The 10,388-nt window shown below is 38.7% G+C and overlaps 2 protein-coding genes across 2 annotated transcripts; one reads left to right on the plus strand and one right to left on the minus strand.

Annotated features, from left to right (window-relative positions):
• Nucleotides 1-295: 295 nt before the first annotated feature.
• Nucleotides 296-1,442, minus strand: LOC140780797 (small ribosomal subunit protein eS27y-like). Its single transcript, XM_073126558.1, has 4 exons — nucleotides 1,342-1,442; nucleotides 1,165-1,266; nucleotides 1,049-1,077; nucleotides 296-657 (listed from the first exon to the last, which is right to left on the minus strand). Exons 1-4 carry the CDS (start codon nucleotides 1,342-1,344, stop codon nucleotides 531-533), a joined length of 261 nt encoding a protein of 86 aa, XP_072982659.1. The 5' UTR covers nucleotides 1,345-1,442; the 3' UTR covers nucleotides 296-530.
• A 197-nt stretch (nucleotides 1,443-1,639) lies between these two features.
• On the plus strand, nucleotides 1,640-6,611 carry LOC140798572 (UBP1-associated protein 2A-like). Its single transcript, XM_073152452.1, has 2 exons — nucleotides 1,640-3,020; nucleotides 6,383-6,611. Coding segments are annotated over exons 1-2 (1,329 nt in total). The 5' UTR covers nucleotides 1,640-1,692; the 3' UTR covers nucleotides 6,384-6,611.
• The last annotated feature ends 3,777 nt before the right edge of the window (nucleotides 6,612-10,388 follow it).

Genomic DNA, 10,388 nt, shown 5'->3' on the forward strand with positions numbered 1-10,388 from the left:
GTTGCATGCAGAATAAGTTCATGCATTCAATCTGGACTTGTACAAACTAATCAAATGCTCATCATAAAGTGACTTCTGCGGAAAAAAGAGCATAAAACCTTGCTTCCAAAACAATAACTTGCTTGTGGAAGTATACTCACGACTGATGATGTAAATGAAAAAGAAGAGCATATATATGTTATAAATGACACCTTCAAATATGCAAATGTCATTCATGTGACACCTTGGAGCAAGTCTCTGTATAGTATTTAATATGATAGAAACTCAAAAGTCTAGCAAAACAACACTTCACATATTAATGGGAAGGTGATTAACGGAGTTTATATAATATATGAACCAGTACAAAAGGCAGGGTGATTAACAAGTTTATGTAATTCCTTCCAAAATCTCATAATGCTTCCCATCAAAATTCCAACAAAAAAAAATTGCTAAAAAGAGACACAAACTAAAGTTCCAACTAAGACCTCGTATCCTCTTGAACAACTTTGAGAAGACAGTAAACAAGAAGGCGTGGGAAGGCACACCATAAACTAATCATTCTTCCGCCTGAAGGAGCATCCCTCTGTAAGCCGAGCACGGCCTCCGGTCGGCTGGCATAACACAGTCTGGCAGCCTGCGCACACCACCACCGTCTGGGAATGGCTAAAAACAGTAGTTCTAGAATACCCACCAAGAGTAAACAATTAGAATCATTCTTATGGAACCAAAACACAATAGTTATATGGCAGAAATCAAATAAACCAATGTAGAAAAGCATCAAAATCCAGCTATTAGGTGGACTCGCAATGCTATGGTTTTTGATATGAGAGCAATTACATCCTATCAATGTAGAAAGCATCAAAATCGAATTTTTAGGCTCTTAACTACACAACAGAACCCAATATACAACAACACCAAAAAGGCTTCTAATCCATAGCACTCCAGATGTTATAAAAGTTAGATGAGGCCAAAGTAGAAAACATCAAAATTGATCGCAATAGACTGTAGCCTACTAACTATCCCCAAAATAAACAAGCAAAAGATCAATTAGACTAGAAGAGCGTCTTACATGTTAAAGCATCCCTGGCACTTGACATCCTACAAAAGAGAGGACAAAAGATACGAAATCTCAAAGTTATAATCAAATCATAATCAATAGAAAGAAACCAAAGAACAAGGGATTACCATAAAGAAGGAGTTGGGGGATTGAACCAATCGCTTCAACTTGTGCTTCCTCTTCTCGAGCTCCGCCGGCGGGTTGAGGAGATCAATGTCGTTGGAGAGAACCTATCCATACCAAAACAAAATCATATAACACAACAATTCAAATCCTAGATGTAAAGGAGAAGGGGCGGGGCTCACCATCTTGGCGGCAGACGAGAGCTTCCAAAACCCTCGAAGCTGGTAGATGAGAGAGCACGAGAGAGCAGAATTGAAACCCTAATTGAGGGCTTATGGTTTTATAGGAAGGGAGAATGTTTACCACTCGTAGGATTTGATCAGAAAAGGAGATAAGTGAATCCGAACCGTTGACTGCTGTTCGCACTAGAGTAGGTATTTGGGCTGGGCCGGACCGAGCCAGGCCGCGCCTATTCGTAATTGAGATAATCGGGTCGGATCATTTGCCTTTCCTCTTCTCCCTCCACTTGGCGGTAGAAGCCAAACCCTATAAGTCGGTAACGCTAATTCCTCTTCTTCTCCATCACCATATCCATGGGGAAATCCAGAGCCGCGAAGGATCGCAACACCAAGCGTAGCAACAAGAAGCGTAAGCTCGCTTTCAAGCCCAAGAAGAAGCCCCACAGCCACCACCAGCAGAACCAAAACCCTATCCAGGTCAAAGACACCCACGAGATCGCCACCGGCGTCGGCGTATTCTCTGGCGATGATGGCGGCTCTTCGTCTCCTTCTTCCCCTAGCAGCATCCACCGCCTTCTTGAACCCTACTCCAAGGACCAGCTCATCTCCTTCCTCATCGACGCCGCGGCGGACGACCCCGCCCTCCTCTCCAGCATCTCCGCTGCCGCAGACACGAGCGTCGCCCACCGCAAGCTCTTCGTCCACGGACTCGGCTGGGACGCCACCCGCGAGACCCTCCTCCATGCCTTCGAGCCCTACGGCCCGCTCGAGGACTGCAACGTCGTCGTCGACAAGTCCACCGGCCGCTCCAAGGGCTTCGGGTTCGTCCTCTTCCGCACCCGCGCCGCCGCCGCCTGCGCCCTCCGCGAGCCGCAGAAGAAGATCAAGAACCGCGTTGCGTTCTGCCAGCTGGCGTCCGTCGGCCCAGTCGCCGGCGGCGGAGCCGCCTCCGCCTCCGGCCTGGATACCGCCGGTCGGAGGATCTACGTCAGCAACGTGCACGAGGACGCGCAGCCAGATAAGCTCAAGGCGCTGTTCACGCAGTTCGGGGACATCGAGGCTGGGCCGATTGGGTTCAACATGTACACGGGGAAGTCGAGGGGGTTCGCGCTATTCGTGTACAAGACGGTGGAAGGGGCAAGGAGGGCACTGGAGGAGCCCCACAAGATGTTCGAGGGCCGTCTGCTTCATTGCCAGCTGGCCACCGACTCCTCCCAGAAGGGAAAGGCGGCTGCGGCGGCGACGAATATTGGTGCGGCAGCTGCTGCCCCATTGACTGGGGCAGCTTCGCAACCCATGCTGGCCGCGGTGGCAGCCGCACAGAATCTTCTCTTGCAGGGGCAAAACCCGAACTATGCCATGCTGCTAGGACAGAATCCATTGCTGGCGGCGGCTGCCTTGAATCCAGCGGCATTCGCTTCGTTGAATCCGACAGCACTAGCAGCATTGAATCCAGCAGCAGTAGGAGCATTGTACCCGACCGCTGGATTGGTTGCTCCGCAGAGCCAACCCCTTGGAGGAGTCGGGTTGGGTGGCGGAGCTCCCTCATTGCTTGGAGCTTATGGTTTTGGGTCGCAGGGACAAGTAGGTTTGCAAGGGTTGCAAGGCTATCAAAGGTCACTTGGACAGTCTGCAACCACCCGGCCAGGCGGGTCATTTGGGGGATTTCCTTCATATCCCTGGTAAACCTTAAATATATATTTTTCAATGATACTATATTTCTGACTATTATAATTATTTCAGTCTTTAATGATTTCGATTGATTTTTAACTTCTTATATGTTTTTGTTATTTAATTTCTCAGTATTACCAATTTTTTACAGTGTTACTCTTTGATTATTTTGTTATGGATTTCCTGCGATACTGTGATAGTATTTGACTATTTTCTCATGCTATCAATACTTGGACTTCAAATAATATTATGTGGATATCTGCAATTTTAATTTTGATTTCATTATATCATAACTGGAGTATATTTTCTTTCAATAGTTTTCCTGAAACTTCTGTGTTACATATCCGACAATATACTTAAGTAGGTCTCCATATGATTTGTGGATTCCTTTTTCTTATTGATTATTTTTAAGCTTTTCATTCGTTATTTAGTGGATTTTCGTTACATTCCTCACTGTATTCAAAGTCTATCTAAACCTGGTGCGGAGGCACTAAACCTGCATAGCAGCTGTGTCTACTGCATAGGCACGATGCGGCACCTTGGCCACTGCATGCCAAAGGCACATTTTAGAATATAAGTGACCTTGATTTTAGTTAGAATATTTATGTTCATAATAACATCTATTATATATTACCTGGAAAGGGATCAAATAAAGTTCAGGATAGGAATTTGGTGTATATCTATATAACTTAGAAAAGAGAGAAATTGCTAGCAAATAGACCACTGTGAGACAAGTCCTAAGGGAGTTACTAGTCAATGTATGATGAGCAGAACTGTTTTTGGGCCAATTTGGGGATACACCAATTGTTGCTAGATGCAGCAGAACAACTTAAGATTTTTAGACATGTCTCAAGGTTATGCTGCCATAAAGGAAAGAAAGTTTAAAACTGACTTGGATAGAAGCTGTGGGGAAGGACACATCGGAACTCAGATAACCAAATGCCGTCCTAAATAGAGTTTGGTTGACTGGAATTCATTCCCTATTAGTTATAAGGCCTTAACATTGTTTTTGCTGCCTCTGTAGTTGCTGATGTTGTTCTTCTTATATCTGCCCCTATATTTTCCATGAATATATAATTTTTTTCTTGTTCTCTCATTTTTATGGACTTTCGTGCAATATGCAATGTTGATCTTTCTTCGGATTGTTAGTTTTATCTGATTTTTTGTTCCTCTTTTGTTACTTTTTTTAATTCTTTATACCTTTTTTTCCTGCCCCTGACATGTGGCTCTTCACTCATGTCTTGAATTAGTTTTTCTTTGTTTTTGCATTTCTATGCCTATATTATGTTCTATTGTTCTTTTAAATGTTTACTGTGAATTACTGAATTGTAACATGCTACAGCACAAGCGGCAGTGGACATATATACAAACACACACGCACAGTCACACACGCATGAGCATAGTAGGGAGGCAATCAAGTTCTAATTTATAGCAGATCTTAATGGATAATTGAGTTTCTTCAGATTTTAGAGTACATTCCTTTTGTTTTTTGTTAATAGAGATGATTGCCGATATATTATATATAAACTCTTAAACCATAAGAATAAATTGGTTCTGGTATGAATAGGGGTGTCAATTATTGACTCAACTTGATAATCTGACACGATAACCCAACTCTTAATCATGTTGGAATTTAATTTAATCGAGTTTGGATCGTAAACTACCAAACTCGTTAATCTAATTAATAATCAGTCATGTTCATGTTTATATTAGTGACCTATTTAAATATACGGATCAAGTCGGGTCAACCTGCCTGCCAACATGTCTAATCTATTCTATATAATACACTTAAAATTGCATTCAAGCCCTAACCCTATCTATTTCTCTTGTTCCCAAATCCCTCTTCTATTCTGCCTTCATCTCCACTCCAACTATTTGAGCTTGCTCTCTTTCTTTGTTCATCATGTCGGTGGGTTCTTCCACTGTATATCCTTGATAATTACACTTTCTCCATGATATAAAACTGTTTAACCTTCGTCTCTTCTTATTCTTGGCTTGTGTGGGGTTTGTGATGATGGTACCTCAAGATGGGGAGAACTGGAGAAGGTGTTCTACTTTTTGTAGGACCACATAAAGATAGTTAAGCAGCTTTCTCCACTTCGATTGGAAGTATGTGTATTAGGGTTCCTGAAAGCTACTTATTTTGGAGATTTCAGTTCCACTTCCTTATTCTTTTGTCGTTTTTGTTCCAAAAATCCAAAAGTTGGTGTTTGATTTGATCGTTAGGTGAAAGCTTAGACAAATCAGTTGGTGAATCAAATGATGGATCTAACGAGGATATTTAAGTTTATATTTGTGTTTACTTGTATGCTATAGTAAATGGTTTGTTTCTCACCAAAGAGAATCTTGTAATTTTGTTCTCTCACTGTTATATATATATATATATATATATATGTAATGTTGATCAATACTATACCTTGCTGATTAATTTGGTAATTATGTTTTGCTTATATAAGTTTTACCTCATATTGTATAAGCACTTTAAAACTATTATCTTATTAAAAATGTCTTGTAAATTGATTGTCATGTTTACGGGTAAGTTGTGCCTAGTTATAACATGTTTAATAATCGGGTTATACAAGTCGAGTCGTGTTATTCGTTTAATAAGCGGGTTGTGTTCGTGTTTAAAAATTTCAACTCATTTAGTAAATAGGTCATGTTTGTGTTAGTATGAATCTAATCCGATTTGAATCTGACCTGACCCAAATCCGTGTAATCCGACCCAATCGCCACCCGCAAGTATGAATATTGTGAACAAGATAAAGCTAGAAGTAGTGGCCTACTATAACAACAATTGTTTTAAAATTTATCCTAGTAAATTTCTTCTTGTGATTTATTCTTTGCTCTTAGTTGACCTTAATTCCTCTCTCTTGGCTTACATGGGCACGCCATGTATTTTTGCATTACATGCCAAAAAACTAGAAAGGAGATGAAGTTTAAAACTTTTAGTCATAATCATGAGTTGATGGCTTGATTATATATGTTTCCATTTTCAGTCGCTTGAAAGTTATACCTACTACTTGTAGAAAAGCATGGTTAATGTAACTGCCATAGGTTGAACTTTGAACGCATATTGCTTTTTGTGTGTTTCTTTTATCACTATGTGTCTTCTTACTTATGCCTATTGAAGTTCTGCTACTTGTAGTTTCTATCTATTGTGCGGGTCATTTAGTAGTTCGTACAGTTTCAGCCTCTAATAATGTAGAAGTTTATTAAGTGTATTTGGTTGTGCAATAGAATTTCAACTAGGGAGTGTTCTGCTGGATTTCTTTAGAGTACTCTACTAAAACAGTATGCCTTCAATACAACATTCTACCAAAACAATGCATTGGTCGTTTGACTTCGTTGACATAATTGGGGTTCTTATTTGCAGAGGTATGGAATTGAAGTGTAAGAAGGATGCTTGGACATCACATGGGTGTTTGTCAAAGGCTTTCTTTTTGAATACCACACTAGCTTGTTAAAGGCCTTGAACTTTATTATTCTAATTTGTCGATGCTATGTTTTCGGGAAAGTCTTTAAATACTATGTTGTTCAATCATGTAGACCTTTTAGATACTCCGTTCCTGCTTGATCAAGTACCATTATTGGAATTTGATTGATTTTCCTGTTTTCACTTTTCACAATTTGATCTTCATCTTTTCTTTCAATCAATTTATTTTATATCTTAATTTTCTTCAATCTTTATGATCTTCTCATTTGACTTTTCCTTTTCACTTATTTTATTATCTTACATTGATATGAAAAGGGATCTTATGGCTAACCTTTACTAATCCAATGTGTTTTACTTTTTAATATTACTAATCCAATGTGTTTTACTTTTTAATATTTATTCAGAAAGTTTCTGTCCTTTCTCTTTGATATTTATGTTATTTGTTTAGTATATTAATCTCCTTTGTTCTCACTATTCTATGACTGTGAATACAGTATATGCACATTCTTTCACATTTTTATACCAGCTCTAAACATGTGGCATGATTCAGTTTCTTGTGCATCTTTGATTATTTTTACCATCTTTTACTTGATTCATCCCTCATCCTAGTGCCAGAATCGTTTGCATTTTCATCCATTTACCATTCCCTTAGAAACTGAAGCTTTTAAGGAGCATATATGAGAAATGGTTCTGGGTTTCAGTAGAGACATCCAACAAAAGGCAATAACATGGCCGCCTGCTTTGCCTTGATTATTGTGGCACTATGGTTTGGAAAATTTGTAATCCTCTCTTTATGCTTATAGAGGTTTTGATTGTAAATGCTTATTACGATATACTTTTCTGCCTTGTGCCTGATATTAGGCATTCATGTTCCTGTTGTGCTTCGACAAAGCGGATGCGGGTTGGGTTTGTTTGATGGTTACCAGAGGAAAACAAAGTTTCCTACTCCATCTGCCATCATGGGTTGACCATCTATTTAATGCCGCTAAAGTAGATTCATGATTGAAGCATGAGTTAGAAAATATTTTGGCCTGTGCTTCAGTTGGAAATGTCTCACATTATACTGGATTCCCATTTGAACCAATGATTCCGAAAAAGTTGCACCCATTTATCTAAGTTCATAACATATTATTTGCTTTAGTGATTAATTTCTCAAAATATATATTAATTGTTTTAACGATTATTTTTTTAGTTATAGTGGCTCGTATTGTATGTGTATTCTAGGGTTTGAATTCTAAACAGTATCAATTTAATTAGGACATTAATAAGTTCTCACTTCTCTAAGAAAAAAAAAATTGGAAGAAAGAGATGCGCAATATAAGCACCAAGTAGATGCATATTTTAACGAGAATATGAATGAAATCTATCTCAAATTCTCTATTTGAGAATCATGTAAGATGACGAGAACATAAATTGATAAGAGAAAGCTGAACGAAGGGTAAAGTCTTAGCACATTTTATGGTGTTTTTGGAAAGCCAGGTGCCATCTGGTATTTAAGGGTACCTCTATCTTCCCCCACAAATGTCGTCTCGGACATGGATCTATTTTTCTCGCGGCTCGCTTGTAAATTTATTCTCACAAAGAAACCCTCGGATCAAACTATAGTCTTTACCAGCAACTTTCCTGCTAATTTCCTCACCCTAGGACTTCCAAGTCACTGGAAACAGAGAGCAGCCGAATGTGATATGTGATCTCTTCCAGTAATGAATTAAATTTTAAATTTTGGTCTACGAATATTTCACATGGAGTGACTGAGTGTTCATCTTTATGTTGGGTGTTTTTATGTGTCGTGCGACCCGGTGGCTTATGTGGCCCACGCCTCCTATTTGTAACACATCTTAACTATTTTAGATTTTGCAGTGCTGTAAACAAGTGACTAGCAACATACAAGACCTTATTACAAACTTACTATTGGACTAGCAAGTAAAAAACACAGAGACCCCACCGACTTCCAAAAAGAACTCCAAATCCATGTGGCAACTAGGACACAAATTAAACCGAATACTTTGAACACTGTCCACATTCACGTACTATGTGTCTCCAGATCCTTTGAACCAACCCCAACTCTCTTTTGCAGGAACCCCGTTGATAATACATCAGTATCCACTCACTGTTTACTATTATAATCTCCGCGTCCCAATACCATGGACTGGCAAAGATAACTTTATAGAAAACAGAATGAGGTACGTCATTAGCTAGAAAACAACAACAATAATAATAATAAAGGAAGGCCACATACTATGTGCTGAGCACATTCTAAATCCATCCCTGGAGTAAGCATTGCCTGTCGGCCATATCCACCGAAATCTGGACAAAATCTTGCTGCCCAATTACTATAATCTTATGTCATTACTAGTTGCTTCCACATCTCTGCTATCTTAATCTCGACTTTATTATTATGAATGGCTAATCAGTGCATCATTTGATTGGGGTGGGGAAAATGCCCATGGTATCGCTTTCTGTGTTATCTGACCAAACCTTAACACTACTCCAATCATCTACTAATTAAATAGATTATGGTTAATTAAGACAGCTATATATCTAAACCCTTCAACCAAGTAAAGGTATATTTACCTCCCTTGGCCCACAAGCATAAGAAAAACCAGCAGAGCCATGTGGTTTTCTTCCAAATACAAAACCACAGACTGTTAACTCCCATAGGAATGAATAGGTCTAAAACAATTTAGAAAAGAAAAATCCCACATATGACAATATGACATACCCCATCAGTACTTATCCAGTTCTTCCACCGACCACCAAGCAACTATATATATATATATATATGTATATAAATTGATGTATCTTTGCAATTCTTATACCCATTGCTTGCAACAAAGAAGCAAAGGAGGAGGAGAAAAATGGCAGACATAGCTCTCTTGGTGGCGGAGGAATTCGAGAGGAGGAAGAGTTTGATGAAGAGGGATGGAGAGAAGGAAATGGTGGGCTTCGATTGCTTGGCTTCTTCTACTCTCTCACAGCTCGGTGAGAAGATGGGTGAGGAGATTTCTTTCCTGAAGGAGGTGGCAGCTAAAGAGATAGAGATTGCGAGGAGTATGATGGAGCCCAAGAGCACCTTTGGTTTGGCTGCCTTTGATGGCTTCTTCTCGGCTTGATTTGAATTACTATTATTTTTTTAAAATTTTTTTATGATCTCCCTCTAATTGCAATCTTAAAAGTTTTCTTTTTTCTAGTGTTGGAAACTTGTACAGTAACATATGGGAAGGCGGTTGCAAATGTTATCATGAATATATTGGAGTTCTTTAATGTTTTTATTATGGTTTGTGTTGCAGTGATTAGAAACGATTTGATATATATTCGAGAATCCGATTGTTGTGAATGTGTTTTATGTTTGTCTGATAGGATTTGAAATTTAACTTAATGGATAGGTACCAACAGAATAGAGGAGGATGTGCTATTACGTTTTTTAAAATACAAATTAAAATATTTAAAATATTTCTATTCTATCAAAATGGTAGGTGGGATAAGTTGTTTAATTTACAAATGTTAATTTAATTTGCCTGTAACGATAAGTTTTGGTTAAGTGAACTAATTAACGTCATATTATTTGAAGATAATAATAATAATAATAAAATAGATTTATTTTATTATTATACTTATATATAATAAAATATGAATGATAATAAAGAGTCAATTATATTTGGCCCCGCTATCCCTTTTTTTTTTATCGTCACACCATTGCCATCACAGTACACCAATCTCATAGATTGAATCGTCGATAAGTCTTTTTACCTCTCTTTTATAGTTTAACTGCTAGTTAGTTCTTCCCGTTTCTTTCTTATTTTTTAATCCTATTGGTCGATCGATGAAATTGTGTTTATGCTTACCTCGATAACTTTCTTTTGTCATTTCTTTGTCGGTGGTACTTTCCATTAGTTGTTTCTCCCCTTAGTTGAGATTACATAAAGTAGTCTCTCCTCGTTAGCCT

This window comes from Typha latifolia, chromosome 1, assembly GCF_019914945.1.
Source record: "Typha latifolia isolate L0001 chromosome 1, TyphaL0001v2, whole genome shotgun sequence".
NCBI classification, from domain to species: Eukaryota; Viridiplantae; Streptophyta; class Magnoliopsida; order Poales; family Typhaceae; genus Typha; species Typha latifolia.

Excerpts from the sequence above, each read along its gene's own strand:
- LOC140780797 (XM_073126558.1), bottom strand. Across the intron at positions 1,078-1,164 it reads CCCCCAACTCCTTCTTTATG|GATGTCAAGTGCCAGGGATG; the intron begins GTAATCCCTTGT and ends TCTCTTTTGTAG. Across the intron at positions 658-1,048 it reads TGCCAGGGATGCTTTAACAT|AACTACTGTTTTTAGCCATT; the intron begins GTAAGACGCTCT and ends TGGGTATTCTAG.
- LOC140798572 (XM_073152452.1), top strand. The coding sequence starts at position 1,693 with ATGGGGAAATCCAGAGCCGCGAAGGATCGCAACACCAAGCGTAGCAAC.